This window comes from Ptychodera flava, chromosome 19 (assembly GCF_041260155.1).
Source record: "Ptychodera flava strain L36383 chromosome 19, AS_Pfla_20210202, whole genome shotgun sequence".
Classification (NCBI taxonomy): Eukaryota; Metazoa; Hemichordata; class Enteropneusta; family Ptychoderidae; genus Ptychodera; species Ptychodera flava.
Window position 1 is genome coordinate 35313960 of NC_091946.1, and position 24156 is coordinate 35338115.

A 24156-nucleotide genomic window follows, 5' to 3' on the forward strand; every position below is an offset into this window, starting at 1 on the left:
TGTCAAGAGGCACTTCAGCGATTTTGGCTTTGACGCTTCGCTAGACTCAATCATTTTGGTAGCGCACAAAGCTCTTACACAACATGTTACATTGGGAACTATTTCATTCAGCAGGGTTCTGTGAACATCTTGTCTTACAAATAAAAAAGGTTTCCCCCGAAGTTCTCAATCACCCCAACACCAACAACCCCCTCCCCCGTATCTAATGGCTCGCCCCTAAACTGTTACACTGATTATGCAATGGATTGAAAAGCGCTCACACCGGCAATTGTGAAAGAAACGGTCGGGCACTGGTCTGATCATGGAGGTAGAAAGAGAGATGGTCTGATGCAATGACTTGTGTGAAACCCTCTCATCATGTCATGTAGTAATTACGAAATGCATGTCGTCAGAGCAAGTGGCGGCAGGCACTCAACGCCATAGGAATCCTATAATAACACAGCTTATCGCGGTACTTGGGCACTAAACCTTCGTATCTACCAATCAGGGCGTCTCTCGGAGCTGTAGGCGTAGAATGTCACGAGGTCGTAGGTGGCCGGCCTTGAATCCGACAAACATAAATACATTTGAACGACACAACATCATCACAGCCGTCATCATGCGCTGGTGGTAGAACTTCAAAGATACACGGTTGGAGACGGTCTATCGAGGAGGTAGGAAAGATTGTAATAATTAGATTCAATGGATTCATAGGGCTCGTACCTTTCTCTCTCTCTCTCTCCCGTAATATTTATCGCTATCGATGAAAATGGACTGGTCTGTATGTAGTGGTGCGTCAAGTGATTATAGTTTTGTGGAGGGACCGTGAGCTTCCAAGGCTTTGAGGTGCTAAGAAGATAAAGTACAGAGCCGGTGTTCATTCTTTCCTCGATCTATGTACATGCATGCCATTTATATTTCGGCTTCAAGTTCATTGATGGTGGCATTGCTCAAGTCAAGGGAAGGCCTTCACCTGTTGTACAAAAACATAGCCTAGATAGCATTCTAGTTCGTCCACTTGCCTCCGTACCTCCGACTCAGTGTGTCGGAGGTACGGAGGCAAGCGGACGAACTAGCAATCTAGGCGAACAAAAACACTACTTGTATATGACATATAAGTTGTGTGCATTGATATTTTAGTAAATTTTAGTCATTTTACTCCGAAAGCCACAATATTTTTATGACCAGTTCGTTTTCGCGAGCCAGAGCACAGGGTGTTGTCTACATGTCCGTCCCCAGGGTGGGTAGGTGTTTCGTTGTATCGCTAATAAAGATATATTCTACCAACCTTTGGTGTTTCGGTCTGAACTTAGCACTGCCTTTGACAATCTTGCGTGTACGTTTTATCAACATGCTGCGTCTATTATCTGATGAGTTTGAGTGACTAATTAGCCAAAGTAATCTATCTTTATTAGCGATACAACGAAACACCTACCCATCCCTGGGGACGGACATGTAGACAACACCCTGTGGCCAGAGCATGATTTCCCCTCCGGACCTACGCAAAAATCAAGTGGCCTAGGCCGAAACTGTAGTACCTGCAATTTTCCTTCAAGTACAGATTCTGGCAAGGCACAGCACTGTTCAGGATTCCTCACATGAGGATTTTGAGAGGTTGGCCGCCCAACTATTCTTGGAGTATTTATATTCATATGTTAATGACAGTACAAATTCATTTTCCAAACAATCAAATATGCAAATTATATTTTGTTATGTAAATTAGTTAGTCTTCTGTTTTTCAAAGCTGTGGAGAACGATGCAGTGGTTTGATGATGTAAGAAAAAATGGAAATGGTAACAAATTACGTACATATAGAATTTTCAAAACTCAGTTTGTCTTTGAAAATTACTTAGAATGCTTGTCTGACTTTACACTCCGTAAACATTTGTCCAAATTCAGATTGAGTGACCATAACTTGGGTATTGAAATGGGAAGAAAAAGTAAACCTAGATTACCTTTGAGTGAAAGAATCTGTCAGAGATGTGATTATAATGAAATTGATGATGAGTTTCATTTATTATTTTTATGTAAAAATCATACTTCAGAAAGAATTTTATTAGGACAAAGTAGTGGTACAGATTTTTGTAAATGTTATAGTCTCTTAGAAAAAGAAGAAGTTGTTAAAAAGTTAATGGAACAAAATGTTCTTGATCTAGCTGTATTTCTAAAGAATACAAATGTATGCTGAACCCTCCAGCAGCTCCGGGCTGAAAAATGTCCTGGTAACTTTTGTTCATTTGTTGTTCAGACTTTTACTGTTTTCTTAAAGAGCACATGTTTATACTGAGCTCAAGCAGCTCCAATGAATGTAATTATTGCATGTTTTCGTATTACACAGTTGGTTGTTTTTCTTTCTCTGTATTGTTCACTTACATTTGTAACACATCTTGATGTACCATACCATACTCTCTGTTTATAGTATGTGTCGCGTAAATAAAGATTGATTGATATTACCGTATACTGTGGTGGTACTCATTCTTTGGGAAGGCATCCCCACTGCCAAATGTTTTGCTAGAATCGAGTGATTTAAGGTGAAGTACTACGAATTACGTCAAAATTAAGTTGTGGTGTCATTTTCTTGAAACTTTGCACAAATATTCTTGGAAGTTGTGCAAGTGCAAAAATGAAATAAAAATGGGGGTCACCACGCTCGTTTCCATGGAAACGGACGTTAAAATGGCGTCGTTAGAAATAAATAAAAATGATATAATTCACTTAAACTAAAGAAAGCAATTATAAAACGCTTAGCAAATGAGTTAATTTTAATAAATACCAAGACTTAAGATACATATCTATCGAATGTATAGTTTTCATGATGTTTGTGAAGAAATTTTAACATAAGTATCGATTACAAAATGACGATATCGAAATTATATCACTACATAATTTTCGAACTTTCTTCCTGTCGCTTTGAATGGTGTCATTTTGACCAAACTTGGCGAATAAACTCCTGACATAATACCATTTAGTTTACACTTTTAATAAAAGGGTGTCACCACGCTACTTTTTACAATATCTCCAGGTGAATGGGTAATTTGCGCCATATAAATGGGAAAGAAATGTTAATTTTTCGCTCATATTGAATAAAAAACAGCTTCCTAGGGGGTCAAAATATGACAAGGTTATAGGTCACATGTATTTCTAAGACACTGGGTAAAAAAAATAGGTAAAAGCGCAATTTCAACAATGACAGGTGATGTTAAATATATGCGCTACAAAATAACCCATTTGCGGCAGGCTGGAGTTAAATCTGCGCAGAAACGTTCTAAAGCGTGTGCGCGTCCGAATTTGTCGCCCTTTACCTTAATACCAGCCATTTGTGAAACATGATGAAGATAGATTTTGCATCCAAAATTAAGAAACTGTGCAAAAGTCTTTATTTCAGCCTACACTGGTATGTTATTGGGTAAGAAAATTGCAGCCCGTGAAGGTTTCTCATAGGAGAGCATTTGAGCAGCAACATTTGGTGACTTTGTTATGCTAATTTACTTGTTGCAGTTTCGTATTAATTCATCTCCAGTGTTGACTTGCAGTGCTGTCACTGCGTCACAGACAGTGGAAGCTTGATCCTGGCTTCTTGTCTGTCTACATTCAGGTTCAACTTGTTTGCCTTCCTTCATCATAGGGTATTTCATTGTCTATTTTAAACTAGGCTTTCCGCCATTCCTATACATAAATCAAGGCTGTTAATATGTCATTTCAATAGCTTTGGAAGGGCCTTGGTTTGTAAATGGGGTCATCTTGGGTCATTTGGCAAGCGTTACTGATGACCTGATTGCAAACAATGCCAATCACTGTGTTTTTATAGTGATATTTATGTTTAGTTCAGGTTACTGATAATTTAGTTTTAATTTTTAAAATTTCCTTCACTTTTATGTTAATTATCCTTTCCAGCGAGATGTTGTCTCTTAAGGAAGTTCATGCCTTGAAAGTGAAAGTCATAAACTTTTGCTACAACTTTCCTCAACCAAAGGAAATCTTCAACCATTCTCTTCAAAATCAAAAATGAAAAGTAGGGGTCACTATGCAAATTTTTACTTCTAGAGAAAAAAATTCCAACAAAATTTACTGCCATTTGAACTTCTAAAAATGGCCTGTGTTAAGTCTATGGGGAAATTAAATTTTCAGTTTTCACAATTAAGGTAGTAAGCACCTCAAAAGTGAAAGACTTGCTCAAACTTTCCCAAATGAAACTTTTAACCATTCTCTTATTACTAAATCAACAATAAAAATCAGGGGTCACCATGCAAAGTTTGGAACTAATAAAGCAAATTACCTAACATTTTGCAATATTTGAAATTCAAAATGGCCGCCATTCCTGTGTTAACTCTATGGGGAAAAATTAAATTTTGGATTTTTGAAAAATTAAGATGGTGAAAGTTTTTCTTTCTCGAAGAGCTTTAAAATGAGTCCCCACAATTGATAGATTAGAAAAGAATTGTAGAAATTTAAGAGTCTAACTATCTGTCCCTGATCTGCCCCAGGCTAATATCTGAACACAAGGCATAGAAGTCTACGGTATAGGATCCATCTTTATAATTTTCTATGAAAGTAGAGATATGTAACCCATTGAGTGCTGTAATTTTTCCCACCAAAATTTCAGCTCAACATTTTACCAATTTATGATTTTTTCTATAATTTTTTTAATAATTTTGGATCAAATGAACATCACATTTTATTGGCTACAGTTTTTCACCAAAATTTTGGCAAAAATCTAAAAATATTTGACTGGGGCACATTTTATAAAGGTGACAAAAATTGACTTTGGCTCAAAGGGTTAACACTATCACTGAATGTTCATTCTACACAAGAAAGATGGCCAAAGGTAAAGACACCAGTGGAACAGCTAGCATGGAGAGGCACCGTAGCGGTAGTTCAGTGTTTTGCGGTCACTCCCTAGCTTCCGTTAAGGAGGAATTGTGGGAACAAACCAAGCTGGCCTGGCCAACGGTAAGTGACTGGACTGAAAGAGATCAAACTGTCTCTTCCAAATTTTGGTAAAACTCTGTAATTTTGGGGGTTTGACCTCTACTGTAATCTTCAGCAAGGTTTGACTACCAGGAAGAAAAAATTATATTTGTTTCATTTTGTAAGGTAAGGTTTTTATGCTGACTCAACATATTCACAGACATGTTTTTGAAAGGAAATGTGTCATTTTAGCAATTATGCCCAAAGTAGTGATGTGAATTATGTACTCAATTTGAAATTTTATATTCAAAAATGTAGGATATACCTTGAAATGTACATGTATGTGCTTGTGTAAAAGAGTCTGTTCATTTCATAGTATAGTAAAATATGAATCTGTTGAGTAGTTTTGCTCTGTATACCCTTGGCATTGCCCATTACCTTGTAGTGTCTGAACTTCAAGGGACTACAAGCATGCTTCGATGTATAGAACACTTGCCAAGGGAGATATGTCCATCTATTCACCAACAATTAAGCACTCAGTGCGTTTCAACATGCGTTTCACATACTTGGGAGTACAACTATTGGGAGTACAGCAATTGATGTAAAAAGCAAAACTAGTGAAAAATCAAAAGCTACATACTGCCCCAAAGATCATAATTGTCTAAAAATAAATGAACAATAGCTATAGAAGTAAAGGCGGTTCAAGGTCTTTATAATAAAGGTCACAGGATGAATGCATGTGACGTGTTTAATGTACAAGGCCAACCATGTGAAACCTTTATCAATAGGTTAAACCTGGATTTCAAATAGACCACCGTACAAACAAAACCATGTTTGTACACATGAGTTTGTCTGTACAAAGGTTATAAAATATTGTATATTTTGTCATCAGATCGTGTTCACTTTGTCCTACTCTTTTCTATTGGTGACCAATATCATATTTTGTGGAAGACTTGGGAAAGAAGAGCTTGCCGCTGGCTCTTTGGCTGTTTCAGTAAGTTTTAGTTTAAACCCTTGTTATTTTTCGCATCAAACTTGTTTTGAAGGTCTGGTATTACACTGTCTGTTTTACATGGACATGTGTGAATATGATTGCCAAACATTTCCATAGATGGGAAATGTTTAAATTTGGTTGTCATTTAGATTTCTTCAAGATGCGATAGGAGTCATTTTGAGCTTAAATGATTCCCATTGCACCAATATGATAGTATACCTACAGGATTGCTTAACAGTTCACATAACTGCCATGCAATGAATTTAGTATTTAGTGGTATAAGAGCGCTAATGAGTTGAAAAATGGAACACAATTTCCAAAAGGTTGCAACTTTGTAACCTAAGGAAGATCTGTTATTATATAAACAATTTACACTAACAGGAAACTTTCATCAGCTGTGATGTGTTCTTGAATCCCTAGTTTTGTAACGTAACTGGTATCTCTATTGCATATGGAGTGGGATCAGCATGTGACACCCTGTTCTCACAGGTATGTTTTAAAAACACTATTCATAGCTGCATTGTTATACCTATTGAAAGTTTCCAAGATACTTATTGCTTAGCAAATGTGTGCACATTGAGGATACTTTAAGATATATATATATATAATATATATATATATATATATATATATATATATATATATATATATATATATATATATATATATATATATATATATATATATATATATATATATATATATATATGTCTTATATATTTATATATCTTATATATATATATATATATATATATATATATATATATATATATATATATATATATATATATATATATATATATATATATATATATACACACACACACATTTCTGCTTTAAAATATTTGTTCACACCATGAATTTTCCTATTTTGCTGTTGTGTCATCAGGATAAGAGCATTAAATTGTATGAACACAAGCGATGATGTTAGTGAAGCTGCCAGATACACTAAACAATACAGTTTTCCTCTAAGTGGTAGACTTTGTGTCAGATTAAGGAAGTTTATGTCCTGTCTTGTGATAAAATTATACCAATACTACTGGTTTCTCATTTGATCAGAGGATAGTATTTAGGCCAAAAAATAAATAAATTGTGTTGTTCAGATAACATGGTTTCGAAAAATAGGGTAGGTCGGCAGGGATTTTTTCCGAAATATTTTTATTTTTAAATATGCATTTTTCAGGGGTTCAGGGCAGTCAAACACTTGGCCACAACATTTCCAGAAAAATGTATCATACATATAAAAGAAAAAAAAACATAAAAGACATCCTCATTCAAACAAAAATCAAATGCCAGGTAACGAACGTGTGATTTTACAGGTTTTCCTTTCTCTTTTTTACTTCCATGTTTACGGAGCTGTAAAAAGTTTCAGGTAAAAATTAGAGTAGGTTGGGTTATCGGAACAGCACAGTTTTTTTTATTACGACTTAGAGACTATTACATGGAGGTTGGTCAACATTGCAATGTTTTGAGTGATTTGTGAGTACTTTGATGACTTTAGCAGCAAAGATTCAAAGTACAGACACATCACAAATTGTGAATTAAACAACATTACATTCCGGAGAATATTCTGTCACTTATGATTTGGAGACCACTTTATGTTCAGGTTTTTCAGAAAAGTTTCAATATATTTTATTTTAGATAATGATGAAAAAATAGCGATATACATGTTGTTTGTCCAAGCCATAAAAAGATATTCAATAACTTACCTCCTGGAACCAGCATCATGAAACTTAGTTTGTTTGATATAGATACAGGTCCCGTCTGACACTTTTTTTTATTGGTGTGGACAGATATAGGTGACTGATTTGTTGGTTTGCTAAATATGGTGTCACTTCAAAAAAGCTAGGCGGTAAAAATTGACATGAGGGAAAAGTCGGCATACAGATTTTCTGCCATGATGCACATTCGACCAAATAAACTCTTAAAGCAGACCACATGCAAAACTTGTTGCCAGGAAACCGATGTCATGGAAGTTGTCAGTCATCACGATGCATTTGCTTACTTTTGGTAACACTGAGCTTGTACATAAAGAAATGCAATTACCAAAAACTGAAAGTAAAGAACTTTTATATGATAACTTGAGATTTTGGAGATTAAACGTTCTGTTCACCAAGTTGTTGTACATGTATGTGAACATCCTAATGCTATGCTGTATTAAGCAGTTCTTATGACAGAAAATGTAATCCATATTTTGATTATGTTTATTCATATAGTTTCACATCCACTCTCTTTAGTTGATAGGAGAATGATAATACAGACATAGCATGTGTAATGAATTCATGTTATGTCTTCCTTTAAGGGATATGGATCACAAAACAAGAAGAAAGTTGGAGTTGTTGTCCAGAGGGCTTTGTGTTTTTCAGTCCTTACATGTATTCTCATCTGGGCCATGTATTTAAATGGAGAAGCCATTCTTATTGCTATGCAAGTGGACAGGAAAATAGCAAGGTACAGTATGGGGTTTTGGAACTGAATAATATGAATCAATTATTTTTGGTTGTCTTCCCCTCACTTCAGAATTTTTTTTCAAACAAGGCTATTTTAAGTGATAATGTTGTGGATATTTTGAACTACAAAGCAATCATTTTTGCTGTTTATTGGTTGTGTCCATGAAGTAATCCATCACAATCAACCACTGGAGTCATTCCTGAGTGACTATATCAGCTTTGTTATTATTGAGTCTCCGTAACTGTGACCTTTTATTTGCTCACCCCTATTCCTTGTGAACAGGTCCATATTTATAATCAGTCAACAAATGTATGTATCAGGTTTACATACCTGGTTCATTATATACCAGATAACAAAAATTAACTCAGTAGCCGTTTGAGTTGCTGTAAATCAATCCATATAGCAAAATACTCAAGTCTGAATTTAGGCAATAATATCATTACCAAAGCAAACAAACTCTGATAGTTACAGCAGCTGGACCACACACTCTCTTTATAAACTTATGAATGATGAATTTTCTGTGCATGTTTTGCTTTGCAGAGATTCAGCTCCATATATTCATACATACATGTCTGGCATTCCAGTAAGTAGAGCCTCATGGAAATGCGAAGTCCAATTTGTATTTCATCTCCCCAGACATGTCACACTTATATATGCGTGTATGCCATGAAACATTGCCTTTTATGTGAATGTTAACATTCGTGAAAATGTAAATTTAATTTTGTTTATGTTATGAGACAATACCATGGTGTGGTAACATTTGTGAATTTTTTGCCGTCTCGTTTGTACAAAAATTAATGATGCATGGATAGTCAAGGATGTGGCTGTCATTAGAATGCAGAACCTGGCCTACATGTAGCTTTTGGTTTGAAACAAGGGTTAGACGCTTTGTGCTTGATTTTGTTAAATTTTCCATTGCATAAAGTATTTTCTTTCCTTTTCCAAATGCGAAGTGGATTTACCGGTAATAACGTTTTATTTTCTGTTTGCCACATAGGGATTGTTGTTGTTTATTGTGATGTCTAAGTATCTCCAAAACCAAAGTATTGTTGTGTCGGTGATGTTATTTACAGTAGCTGCAAACCTGATCAGTGTTCCAATTCATTACTTCTTCCTCTTTGTCCTGGATATGCACTTAGTGTACGTATACCCTCCACATCAAGGTAGTTTGCGCCTCTGAGCAGACTTAAACTTTTGCTCAAACTTTCGAAAAACTGTAAATCATTCGCTTTCAAAATTAAAAATAAAAATTTGGGGTCACCTTGGAAATTCATACCAGAGAAATAAATTACCCAATATGGCCGCCATACCTGTGTTATCACCATGGAGTTTCACAAAACTAAAGCTGGTGAGAATTTATTCACTCCATAATCTTCAAAATGAGCCCCCACAAGTGTAAAAGTTTGAGAATCTGAATAACTTCCAGAGGGGCATTCTACCTTTATTGTATGTCACCCACATGTATTTTATTTTATATTTTCATTTCCCTGTCACATCATGTGAACGTGGTGTATTTTCGGCCAATCAAGTAATCACTAGTGGTAACCTGCTGTAAATGAATTGTTGGTAGCATAGTTTCATCAATTGTGTTAAAGTCCATCTTGCTGAAATCAATGATTTCTCATGTTTTCTCAGATCCGTCGTTGTAACAGTTTATTTTGAGGGATTAAAGGGACAAAGTTGGCTATTTTCATGAATTTTGTTTGATTCAGATACTTATATTGTTTGACAAGCTGAAAGATACTGAATGAATCGGTGACCATGCATATATTTGACCCGTTTTTAGACACGATACATGAAGCCATCGCGAAAATGCATTAATGGTTGATGACCATTGATTCATTTTCATGATGGTTTCATTTAATTTGTCTAAAACCGGGGTCAAATATATGCATGGTCACCCATTTATTCACTATCTTTCAACATGTCAAACAATATAAGTAGTATCTTGTATCAAACAAAATTCATAAAATATGGCCAACTTTGTCCCTTTAAATACCTAAGTATATGAAATTCTTATATTTATTGAGGATTAAACATAAATAAAACTGGCCAGGAACCCAGTTGATTAGCATGATCTCTACTTTCCCTGTTTAATTTACTTCTCAATTTCTGTTGGGCTGTGACATAAAATAGTTACCCACCACTTTCGAAAGTTGTTCATATTTTCTGATTTAATCACCACATATGTTTGGTATCGTACAGTAATACTTGTTTGCAAAGCATTACATGAAATTTGCAAGACTAAAAACATGATTGTATTTCACAATACTGAATAGACAGCATATGAAACAGTACACATGGATAAGAATCCTGCAACTAAGTAGTTTAACTTGATGTACAGTAGTAACACTGTTATTGCAATTTCTCAAAAATGCAGTTATTTTTGCCTGTCAAGTTATCAGTGCCAGTAATTTGAAACTTATATGCACCACATTACATAGCTTGGCAGCTGCAGGGCTAAGATACCTGGTAATTATTTTTGTTTGATACCACTATTTGTCAGCCCACCATAGAATTTTCACATGAGGTGCATATTATGGTCATTCAGACCAAATGAAAAAACTATTGAAATCACATCTGTCTTTGTTTTCCTATATAGAGGGGCAGCACTAGCTCTGTCAATAGTCTATTGGATACTTGGCTGTTCAGTGTTGCTGTATATCAGAATAAGAAACCTACACAAGGAGACATGGGGAGGTAGGACGTGAATAGTGTAAATTTGTAGCTTAATCCTTTTCTCCCAAGTCGTAGTTATTTCTGTGGTTTGTCTATGGTGCCTGGTAGAAAGAGGATTAACTCTCTCACCTGATTTTGTCAAGCTTTTGTAAGTACAGGTATATAGCTAAGTGACTGGGTGTTTTATTCTTGACCACGGAGTGACGTCATTAGGTGAAATGCATGTGAGAGATCAGACGATACAGAAGAGTGAATGATAAAGAAACTGTGTGAAAAAAGCAGAACTAAATGTTGTGTCATTTATGTATGTTGAAACTTTGAATGTCAGTCTTGTGGTTGAAAAATCCAAACGTCAATTATTTGTTTTCACTGCGCTGTGATGCAAAAATGACTTAAGAAAGCCGCAACTACCCGGATGGCTTGAAATCAAGAATATGCTGTCCACAATTGTGTAGTTCAAGATAAAACCTGTATGCTGCTAATGATTATGTGTCGAATTAAAATAACACGGCCAAAATATGAGGGATTTTCTAACATTTAACATCTAACCTACTACTAGTTACCTCCAATCTTTGGCCTCACCCACCTTTTCATCCCCAGTTACTATATACATATTTTAAGTGTTGGAAGCTATTGGGTTTGGCTTGTATATGCTGATATGTAGGTACATGTAGGTATGTCCACTTTGAAAACTTCAGAACCACACGACGTACATGTATCGATATCACCCATGTTAAGTCTTTGTTGTGAAGATGTTTCACAGGTGGACAATGATGTTTTCTTCAATAAATGTACAAATGCATTTGAAGTTTGATTACTATATTCCTAGGGATGACCACATTTACAGTATTCAGATGATGATGAAAATTTATATGCGTATATAATTCTTAGGGCCAGTTTTGTCGTATTTGGTCAACCATTGCCTTGGTGAAATTCTAAAATTCTGATCAAAGACACTGAAGAATTTATGGGCAGTGATTTTAGGCACGGAAAGTCTCACTTAATTGGATGATACATGTATTAATATCTGAAAAAGTGAGACTGAATCTCAAACGTGTTGGAAGTAGTGTGAATTTACAAGGAACATGGCTTTATCCTATATTGTTGAAAAATGTTGATAGTATTGCTTTTCTGACTTGAATGGTGTGAATGTCTTAAAGTGGACTGTTTGTTAATTGTGGAAAAATCGATAAACAAACTTCATGAACTACTGAGAATAACCTTGTGTATTTTGTAATTTAAAGGTTGGTCATTAGAATGCCTCCGTGATTGGGGAATATTTTCCAAGCTGGCAACTGCTGGTGTATTGGTGATTGCATTAGAATGGTGGGCTTGGGAGATTGGTACATTTATCATGGGTAATTATTATTGTTATCTTTTTTGTTTTAGGAAATAGTTACACAGACAGAGAGACAGAGGTAGAGAGAGAGAGACAGAAATAAAGACATAAAGACAGACAAACAGGCTTATCGGAGGGGAGACAGATAGATAGATAGATAGATAGAAACTGAAGGGAATGGAGAGAGATAGAAAGTGAGGGGAGGAGAGAGAGAGAGAGAGAGAGAGAGAGAGAATGAATCATATGAACCTTATTTGGAAATTATCAATAAGTGCAAACTTCAAATATATGGAAAAGAGAGATCAGCAGATTTCTCAATGAGACTGCAACACACCCTAACTTGAAATAGAGTGATATACCAAAGGGAAAAAGTTTGATGTATTAAAGGAAAAGAAATTATAATTTGGTTGGACTGCTGTGCTTTCTAGTACATGCATTTACTATATATACATGTATGGTCTTAATCCATGCTGTAGACCAGGACCATTCTATATTCTGTATTTTCTTTGTTTTTGAAGTTGGCCTTCGGTATAAGAAATTAGGGTGAATTTTATAAAACGGTCCTCTCATAGGAAAGGCATACTGGTACACAGTCTCACCCACAAATTATTTCTTCTCAATACCCTTATACCAAGGTACCATTGGTGAAGTTCAAGTAGCAGCTCAGGGAAGTTTATTCAACATTGCTTTGACCATGTTCATGGTAAGTGGCAACGTTTGTATCATTATTTCATTCTGTACTAAAGCCCTCCTGGTTGAAAGTAGAAAAATGGTTGCGCAAGGTATCAGTATTCTTTGGGACCAGACACATTCGCATATCATATAAAAGGGTCACCATATTGTAAATCGCTGAACACTAAAATTGCCATTTCGCATTTCCATTGTTTCCACCATGTTGTTGTAATGATCATAGAACTGGTAAAAAGAATCTTTGTCAACACTGTAACAAATAAAATTTAGTTACTTTCAATCACAAAAATGCTTCATAAAACATTTCACACCAAGCACATTTCAGTACGATCCTCTTTGTCACTTTAAAGTAAATTGGAAAAGAAAACATGCCTGATTAATGTTCTACTTGGGAATAAAAAGGACGTGATTCGTCTACATGATCAGTACGCCCAGAGATCAGTGATGGCAGTGCAAACAAACCCACATGTGTACAAATGCGTATGAAACTCAGGTACTTCTATGCACGTTTGCACACATCTGGAGCGAACGTTTCTTGACATGAATAGACCGATGTGTCTCAAACTTACAAGGACAACTGCACTATGACGTACATAATGCAAGTTAATTTATTTTATCATCTGATCCAATGATCCGATGTCCATTGAACTTGGCACAAGGGTAGAGTACCACAAAGTACATGTGGATACACGTCCATTGTGTCATTTGATATGATCCAATATGGCTGCGTGTTGACCATTTTATGTTTTGTTTTGTCAGGCATGAGCCGGTTACTCAGACATGGTTAGAGCTATTTCGTTTAAACTAATGGCACAGAGACAAGGTGCTATGACATATATATGGCTATACATGTATTTACATATGCATAGCCAGTCATATATTCTAATCAGGCATAATTTTTCTATTGCAGTCCAGTTAATTAAATAAAAGAACCTCAATTTCAGGTGGGGACTGTTTCATTTACAATGACTTGTTTTCTATGTCAAATGCGAGTTCTTACTTGACTTACCAAAAGCATGTTGAAACGTTCTTTACCAGGTTTAACTGTCAACACAGCATGTCTATACATGTAAAATGCATTGTTTCCATACAGCACTGCATTAGTCGAGAGTGCAATATTTTATTCCAGAGCAGGCCTATTGCAATCATCAGAGTCATTGCAAAATGATCTTTTAGAGCAAACTGAGACATTAAAAAACTAATTTACACACAGGCAAGTCATTTATCATACAGACTTTCCCCAAATTTTGTCACTCATCAGCTCATACTTGCAAAAAAAATCGTCAGTTTGGAGAGAGAATAAGATATAAGTGTATACCTTAACATATGTGCATACATTATGTGTGTAGTATAATCTCCTTTTTGTAATATAGATGCATATGTTTCCATCTCTCTATCAGATTCCTTATGGTTACTGTATTATTTCCAGTATTCGAGTTGGTAACAGTCTTGGTGCTAAAAAACCTGACCGAGCTAAACTTGTGGCAATCGTAGCAATATTGTCCATAAGTAAGTGTTCCAACTTTTAATCAAGCTCTCAAATTTTGTCAAATTTATACATCTATACAAAAATGTTCAAAGCATTTTGATAGTGTAAAATGAAAAGGGCATACATGTACCTTTGGGGTAACTATTATATTCTACACATGAATGGACACCTATTTAAGTTTTACGAATTGATCACATTCAGCCGTACGGTAATTTTTACAAAGCTAATGAGAAATTGTTTCTGTGATCTAGTTTGTGCATCACAATGCAATGCACATTTAAGAATATCCAAGTTATTGTATTTGAATATTAGTATATTTTCCTCTTTGGATGAAGATCTTAATCCTACGCATTTCATGGAGTGATCTTAATATTTTTCTGATGTAGTGTAACTAAGCAATTTATCGGTGACATCAAGTTTTCTGTCGCAGAGTCTTAAATTTCAAGAAAGCATAAATTATTGGTGGTATTCATGAGTGTCAGTCAAGTTCGATCAACAAAACAAGCAAATGTAGCCAAATGTGACCAACATCTATGAGATCCAATGCTTGTTGAGTCATCGTTTGTCCTAAAATGAGGAATTTACAAATATTCAATGTCTACTTTTACACTGGCAATTGCTGTACATGTGTGAATACATGTACATGTAAATTTCATGTAGTAGAAGTAACAACACATGTACATTTGTAATAGTGTAAATATGAAGAACGTCAAATGTATAGAATGTTTAGATGCTATATTTTGCAAAAGGGTTCTCAATTCTAACCAAAATAGAAAAAATCAGAGATACCCCAATAATACTAGTAATTTTGTTGTCTTGATTCAGGTGTCATTACTGTATGTCTGGCAGTAATTCTTTTTCTTGCCCAAGATGCCATAGGTAGAATATTTACTGATGACAGGTATGTCAACTTACTTATTTCCGGTAAAAAGTTGATCTGTTAGTCAGCAGAGAGTGTGAAATAGGCAAACAGCAATCCAGATCTTGTTTGCTTACGTTACATTGTGTAATATCTCACAGCAAAGATTAATCCAGGAGAAGCCCCAGAAGCGAAATGTACGACATTGTATTTTCAAGCGATTCTCATTTTGGTCCAAAAGTAAAACTGCCGAGACATTTACTTGCTTCAGATTTGATCAAATTATGACAACATTTTGTAGATTCAGAATTTCATTGCCTAGAGCTGTACGGTAATTTTTACAAAGCTAATGAGAAATTGTTCCTGTGATCTAGTTTGTGCGTCACAATGCATTGCCCATTCAGGATTGTCCAAGTTCATGATTGTATTTGAATATTATATTTTCCTCTTTGGTTGAAGATCTTAAAAACAGCCAAAGTATCATGAAATGGAAGCTCACTATGAGATACTTGGTTAGCTTTAACATTTGGATTGTACATTGCAAAGAAATAGATTTTGTCTGTTGTCTGTGGTCAATAACACACCAAAATTGCTTAATTACTAACGCCCAGTTGCTTGAATTTCTGTTTCTATGCAAAATTCAACTTATGTCATACTGTCATGAAATTACCAACACTGATAACTTTTTATGATTAGATAGTTCACATTGAAGGCAATTGATAATTTTTAATTTGTTGGAAGAATGTTGTGTAATCACAGGGAATTCCGGCTGCTAGTTAACAATTTTAATAAAAAATTGAAAAATTACTATTGTTAATTTTAATAAGAATATTAAAATAATATTAATTATCATAAATATATCATAATGTACGTGTTGAAAAACCTTGGAGCGAATATTTGCTGCATGATGATATGATAACGATAATAATAACAGTTTTCATATTTTTACTAAAATGAATAATATTTTCCATATTTTTATTAAAATTAATAACTAGCAGCCTTGATTCCCTGTGGTGTAATGTTAAAATTGGTATAAATAGGCATTTGACAATAGTTAACTTTTGTTGATTTCACAGGGAAATTTTAGCTGTTATAAAGAAGGCAATTCCTCTACTTGCCCTCTATCAGGTCATTGATGGCATTGGAGTAAGTTACATTTGCATTTTGTTTACATAAAGTATAAATTGACTTTTTTTCAGTGCCATTCCAGAATATTTAACCTGGATGTTATCGAGACTTTGAAGTTTCTCTCTCTTCGTACACAGTTTTAACATCGTTTAACGACATCAGACAAAATTTAGTCCAACTTTCCGATAAGTTGCGTCTTCTAAGGCAGAAAGCACCTCTGGAACAGTCTTTCCAACACTCATATTTTTATAATACTTTTCTTGTCTTCTCCATTTTTGAACTCATTTTGAAGCATGTAGAGTAACTTAAGTTTTCACAGTCTTGGTTTCGTGAAAGTTGAAAATTTAGTTTTTCCCAGTAGAGTTACAACAGGTATAGTGGCCAAGTTTAGGCAAGTTGTTTTTTCAAACCCCAAACTTTGCATGTGGCCTTGATTCTTATTCCTAATAGTTGGAAGTTTCCAAGAGGAAAGTTTCAGCAAAAGTTTAAAAGTTTCTGTTTCAAAGTGTATATTGCCTTCTTATCAGATTTTACAAACATGAACTAAAAATATTACAACCTCAAATTTAGTTATTCGTTTGATGCACTGTGTATTCTCTTCGCCTTTTGTTTTTTTGAACAGCAAACATGCATTGGTGTTCTGCAAGGTTGTGGACTTCAAAAGATTGGTGCTTTGGTCAATTTTATCACTTACTACGTCATCTCCATACCAATCATGTTTGCCTTGGTATTGGCAGCGGATATGTATGTACAAGGTAATCAACATTGTTGGGTGTTGGGTTTGGTCTCTGGTGGCTGCAAACGAGGACCGGTACCTCTTATTGCTGCAGTGCCTCATAAGGATGATTGGGACTGGTTAGCAGGACTGGACTAATCGGGCCTGACTAGCAAAGTTAGACAAATTTAGACTTTGGACTGATTCGTAGGGGTTGGCAAATTTGGGCTGATTAGCTGAGTTAGGCACATTGGGACTGATTAGAAGGGTTAGGCAAATTATGACTGATTAGCATATTGTGTATGGCAGGGTTAGGCTAATTTGAAGCAGAGTTAGGCAAATTGGGACTGATTAGCCTTTTATGTGTAGCAGTGTTAGGTTTATTGGAACTGACTAGCAGGGTTAGGCAAACTTGAACTGAATACCAAGGTTAGGCAATTTGGGACTGCAGTAAAGGGATGCAAGCATGTTTAGGCAAATAGGGACTGATTAGCAAGGTTAGACAAATTGGGGCTGACTATAGCCAGGTTTGCGTATGCTTGACAGGGTTAGGTCGTTTTGACTTTAGTGGAAAGCATATACTTAATCATTCAAGTGTATGTTTTAAAAGTTGTAGTGAAAGTTGTAGTAAAAGTCATCATCTGCATGAACAGGAAATTCATTTTTGAAGCAGACTATCATTCTTTAAAGTGGTGTGTCTATACAACTGATCGGGAAAGATTTTGATGGGGAAAATATCCAGCCAAAATTAGAAGCCACTCTTGACGCAAGAGACATCCTTGATTATACCTGGCCAGAAAATGCAGAATCCGCATAGTGAATGTTTCATTATTAATCACACTCATTAAAACCATGATTTGTTTCTCTGCCAATCAACTGCCTTGTTTCATTAATCACATTCCTTAACACAATGATTCGGTTCTCCTCCAATCAGCTGTCTTGTTTCATTAATCACACTCATTAACACCATGATTCGGTTCTCCAAAAAAGTTTAGATGTGGACAACAATTATGATTTTGGAATTTCACTTTAAAGTATTATTTCACTTTTCATGGTAGTCTATAGGTAACTGTTAAATAATTTCCCTGTCAAAACTTGTCAAAGCTATACATATGTACATAATAGCAATTGTTCATTGCCCTCAGTGAGCTCGATTTACAAGAAGACAAGCCTCAGAGTTGCAAAGGCAAGATGTTCATGTAACAGATATTATACTTTTGTTCAGATTTACAGTTAAATGACTTCAGAGAATGAAAATCATGCAGTGAATCATTTTTACGCTCCCATATATGCATATGTATATATGCAAATGGGAGGTATTCGTATAAGGTGGCAAAATGGCGTCTGTGTGTATGTATGTAAGTATGTATGTATGTCTGTTAGTCCGTCCACATCAAAATCTCCTAAACCGTAGCACCTACTGTCTTAGTATTTGGTGTACAGGTGCACCTAGGGATGGAGATGTGAATTTGTTCAAATGAACATGTCAGTGCCAAAAATATGCAAATGAGGGGGAAAAAGGAAAAATCCTGCAAATGGCTAAAACTCAGTAAGCATTGGTCAGATTTGGTTGAAACTAATGCCAGATTTCTTTAGGTATTCTACATTATGTGTGCAAAAATTGGATGAAATTTACATGTTTGTATTTTTAGGGTATTTTTTCCGTTTTTAGTCAAAAAATCTTGTTCTCTGAAATCGCTCGTCTGATTGCTATGAAACTTAATATTCATGTTCCTCAGAATGACCTCAGTCATGCTTATACAAATTGTATTGATATTGTCATATTTGTAATTTTGGGGCAATTTTCCCAATTTTTGATAAAAAATTTTTAATCCAAAAACTACTGATTTGATAGCTTTGAAATTTGGTATACAGGTATCTAAGATTAATCTCAATATGATGTATTGAAGGTATTGGCAATTTTTGTTTTTATATTGGGGGTAATTTTTGCCTTTTTTTGTCAAAAAATTTTTCCCTAAAACTTCTGATCTGGTAGCTTTGATATCTAGTGTACAGGTTCCTAGGGTTTATGTTTATTAGATATATTTAAAATTAGGATGAAATCTGTAATTTTGTATTTTGGGGGGCAATTTTTCTCATTTTTGGTCAAAAAATTTGTTTCTCAAAATTTACCAGTCTGATTGCTTTGATATTTAGTAAACCGGTTCTTAGGGTTTTTGTTAATAAGATATATTGAAATTAAGTTGAAATCCGGAATTTTGAATTTTTGGGGCAACTTTGCGAAACTTTCAGTTTTACTGGGATATTACATTCAGCTGTTTGTTATATCTTTATCACTCTCCATGGGCCAAGGCACACTTGGGGTCAATGTCATCACTCTGTGCCAGTCTGTGTATGTCAGTCTGTCTGTATATGTATGTCCATGTTTCATACAATTGTTGACTTGCTTTGATAACTATATGGGAGCGAACAGTGATGTTGTCACTATTTTTATTTCCCAGAATATTTTTGAACATCAAAACTACTTTTTGACAGGATGGATACTTATGAAAATTAAGTGACCCCCTCTGTGCTGTTTGAAAAATACATGACCCCCTTGCAGTTTTAAAATTTAAGGTGATCCCCATGGATTTTGCCGGCCACCCCCAGCCATAATAATTGAAAGCTTCCCTATGTGTCTGTTGTTTCGGGGATGAGGTGAGGGCTGGCATAGGAGAGCTGATTGAAGGAGAACTGAATCATGGTGGTGATGTGTGTGATTAATGAAACAAGACAACTGATTGGAGGAGAACCGAATCATGATGTTGATGAGTGTGATTAATGAAACAAGACAGCTGATTGGAGGAAAACCGAATCATGATGTTGATGAGTTAGTCTGGTTCCCTGACCCATTTCCCCGGTAGAGGGCGTGGGGAAATATAGGGTCAGGTACCGGGTAGCCATCTTGAACAGAATTTTGTTCAAGATAGCGGAGGTTAGTAACCTGACAGAACATGCTACAACAAATATGGCACCTACCATGAAAACGCCGGTCAAAATTCGACTTGATCAGAATTATGTTCGAACACTGGTATTCGAACCAAAAACATTGGCACACGAGACGGGAAACATAAAATGAAATCCAGAAGTACGGGGAAATAGAGGTGATTGAAGACTGGCTGTGATATCGCAGCAGTACTTGTGGCGTGTATCGAACGCGCTAGGGTCATTGAGGTCATCGCCGATTGTGGCGTGACCCCAATGACCCGAGCACGTTCGATACACGCCACAAGTACTGCTGCGATATCACAGCTAATTGAAAGCAAATTTTGTTGGAACTGTGAACAACGATTGATTTCGATGGATAGAATGGTGTCCAAATTTCGTGAAAAATGCCAGGCATCATGTCGACGTTCTCAAGAGGTGTGCTAAATCACAGTGGCTAAATCATGGAGGTAGAAAGTCTTTCTTTCTACCTCCACGGCTTTGTGGTACAAACAAGAAGTTGGTGTCAAGTGAGCCTGAAAGTGCGAAACCCAAGAAAGATGAGAAAAAGTTACAAGTGTTACTTTCATCCAATCACAGCTTGTTTTATTTTAACCCAATAGCGTCCATGTTTACATTAGCCGGTACCTGACCCTATATTTCCCCACGCCCTCTACCGGGGAAATGGGTCAGGGAACCAGACTATTGATGAGTGTGATTAATGAAACAAGACAGCTAATTGGAGGAGGACCGAATCATGATGTTAATGAGTGTGATTAATGAAAGGAGACCCTATTTGAACCAAGTACATTTGTATCAATCGTCAAACACCTGTAAAAACACCTTTAAAATGTACAAATATAGATTTTCTATGGGAAAATGCTAATAGTTTGCCCAATAGACTCCCATGCATTATGATTTGATATTTTAGGATGATCTTCAAGCACTGTTAGTCACATTTTGCCTTCTAATTGTTGCGCAAAAAATAGTGACATGTGTGAAAGGCATGTATGAAATTTCATGACCCTTCAAAAATGATTGCACAAAATAATTTCGACCCACCTGTAATTTCTGTCCAGTCCCTCTGAGGGGGAGTTATAAATTATAGCAAGGCAGAAGGGGAGATTTTAATGCATTGTGAGTTTTGGATTCTATCGCCCCACTGCCAAGGTGTCTGTGTGTGCAGCTTCACTCAAGCAATTAGGGGGTATGAAATTTTTGTCATCTGAAAAGGGGGGTTATCAATTTTTTCGTGCAATGGGTAGGGGTTTCACTTATTTTGACTGATGCACAGGAAGAATTTGCAGACCTACCCCTGGCCATAATAACTGACCACTCTCTAACATAATGTTTATCATCTTCCCTCAGTGAAGATCGGTTAAAATCTAGAGGGAACTTATAATGCTTGTCACAATATATCAATAAAAACATTTAAAAATTTTGCTCATTTGCAATATTTGATCAGCAGTTCATATTTGTTGTATCTTTCTCTAGGTGTTTGGATAAGTTTAGTGGTGGCATTGACATTCAAGTGTTTGTCTCTCATAATTTGTCTAGCTCGAATGAATTGGAATAAACAAGCTGAACAGGTATGTATTAAAGACTGTGAAATCATGGCTATACAGTGGGCAACATTCAAGAAGTGGTATATAGTGCATTTGCAATAAGGCACTGCTCTTTATCTGTAGCATTATAGCATATATAATGTCTTCATTTTTGGCTGTACCGCATCTAGAATGTTGCCCTATGTTGTAAACTTGATTCAAAGATCTGTCGCCCGAGGGCGCTGTCTATGCTCCCGCCCTCTAGCAATGGATCTTTGAGTCTTGGTGTAAACCATTGTACACACAAACGTTTTTCATATTCACAAACATGATGATAACTGAAATGTTCTTAGTTAACAAAACCTGTAGCTCAACCAAATATTTCCTGATGTTTTCACTTTTTTGGAGAAAGAGGAGACAGGTATGCATTTGTTTTCGATAATGGAAACAACGCAGATACTATCAGGTATAAATCCTTCAAGTGCTGTAAATTTTCCCACCAAAATTTCAGTGTAATATTTTACTAATTTTTATGAATTTGTCTCTAATTTTTTATAGTTTTGAACCAAATGGACATAACTTTTTCATTAGATACAATTATTGACCAAAATTCTGGGAAAAATCTAAAAATTTGTCAAGATCTGAAAAAAGATGTTGGCATTATATATTATACCATAGAGGCAAGAAAAATTAAATATGACACTCTAAAGGTTTTAATCTTCATTTGTTTTGCTGCATTCACATCTAGGTTCAAAGTAGAATTGGTGTCAGTAAGTTGGAAATGGACAAGGAAGAAGAAACACAGATGACGCTACTTGCCAATAGGAAACAATGTCCAGAAATGAAAAGTGATAATATCAAAGATAGCAAAACATGCTCAAATTCACAAAGCTTTCCATCGTCAGATTTGGATGTTGCGCTAATAATGCCAGCAGCCCATCAAATGCAACATCAGGATAAAGTAATGTGTGATGGAAGCAAGGACACGATCGTCAGTGGAACAGAATGCAAAGTAGTCTATGATTCCAAAGATCTGGAGTCAAACATTTCAGAACCTATGGATGCTGAATATGTCAGCATGAATGTTATAATCATGAGGAGATCTTTGACATTAGTTGCTGTTTTACTGGTATTTGTGGTGGGCCTTCTGATTTATTTGTTTGTTGAAATTCCTCCACTGGATACAGAGGCTGAAGAGTGTCTGGAGGGTAACTTTACTTTCTCTTTTGTTGGTAACTTGACATTCTGCAACACTACCCTGCTAACTTGATGTGGAATTCTTACAAAACTTCAAGAAAGTTGCCTGCAGGAACTTGAATTTGTGACACTTGAGAACTTGAATATGTACATGTGTCACTGAATATCACTGGGATTCAGTTATGCAGTTCAGGTAAGCTTCATGACATGACATTTCCAGCATCATCACACAAAGTATTCCTGGGAGTCTTCATTCCAGCAACAAACAACTACGGTACATGTTTAGTGTACATTGTTGTGTACCCAAGACAATAAACTTAAACCGTACCGGGACCATTCAGTCTTACATTCATCTCCTTTACTGTGGAATCATCTTCCAAATGATATCCGTGCAGCATCCAATGTGGGCATCTTTAAATCCAGATTCAAAACTCAACTATTCCATCGAGCATTTCTGTGAACTGTGAGCATCATCGGACATATTTGTGATGGATATGAGGCACTATTACAAACAATGAAGCTGAAAACTAAACAAGTTATAGCTTGCCATGTACTTGCAAATTTTACTCAATCAAAGTAAACATTTTATGGAACGTTCAACCTCACACTTTGAAATGTTGAGGAGACATAAATTTGATAATATGAGATAATTCACAAAATACTGGGATTTTATGAACAAGTACATCATACAACAGAGGTGTTGTCTGAAGCACACTGAATATTTTATTCACACATTTCTGCATGCTTTTACGTATGTATTTATATCTGGACACAATATTTTATGAGTATGTAACCTTTTTATTTTCAATTTTAAGAAACATTTTACAGTGATGAAGTGCTTGTAAAAAACAGTATTTCTAACTATATGCATTCTAACCCACATTCATACAACATTCACAAATTGTACCTGCATTGCATATTGACAAAAAGAACACCAGGACTCAGTACATTTTAACCCTTTGAGTACTATAATTTTTCCCACCAAAATGTTAGTGTAACATTTTCTCAATTTTATGAATTTTTCTACAAATTGATACTTTTTGACCAAATGGACATCGTATTTCATTGGCTACAGTTTTTATCAAAATTTTAGCAAAAATCTGAAAATAATTGATTGAGGTATATTTCAGAGATGCGACAAAAATTGACTTTGGCGCTCAAAGGGTTAAGTAAAATTAACCTTTACATGTACTCCGTGCCGTTGCCTCGTTACTTGTTCAATACCAACCTTCCAAATTAGCTATAGACATAATACTACA

At 35.6% G+C, this 24156-nt stretch overlaps 1 protein-coding gene across 1 annotated transcript; it reads left to right on the top strand.

Annotated features, from left to right (window-relative positions):
- Nucleotides 1-561: 561 nt before the first annotated feature.
- On the top strand, nt 562-23100 carry LOC139119380 (multidrug and toxin extrusion protein 1-like). The gene is made up of 16 exons (XM_070683173.1): nt 562-653; nt 4801-4929; nt 5780-5881; nt 6302-6370; nt 8184-8332; nt 8873-8915; nt 9330-9472; nt 10935-11032; nt 12256-12369; nt 12986-13053; nt 14441-14549; nt 15355-15430; nt 16465-16534; nt 17139-17271; nt 21651-21745; nt 22449-23100. Exons 2-16 carry the CDS (start codon nt 4831-4833, stop codon nt 22968-22970), a joined length of 1890 nt encoding a protein of 629 aa, XP_070539274.1. The 5' UTR covers nt 562-653; nt 4801-4830; the 3' UTR covers nt 22971-23100.
- The last annotated feature ends 1056 nt before the right edge of the window (nt 23101-24156 follow it).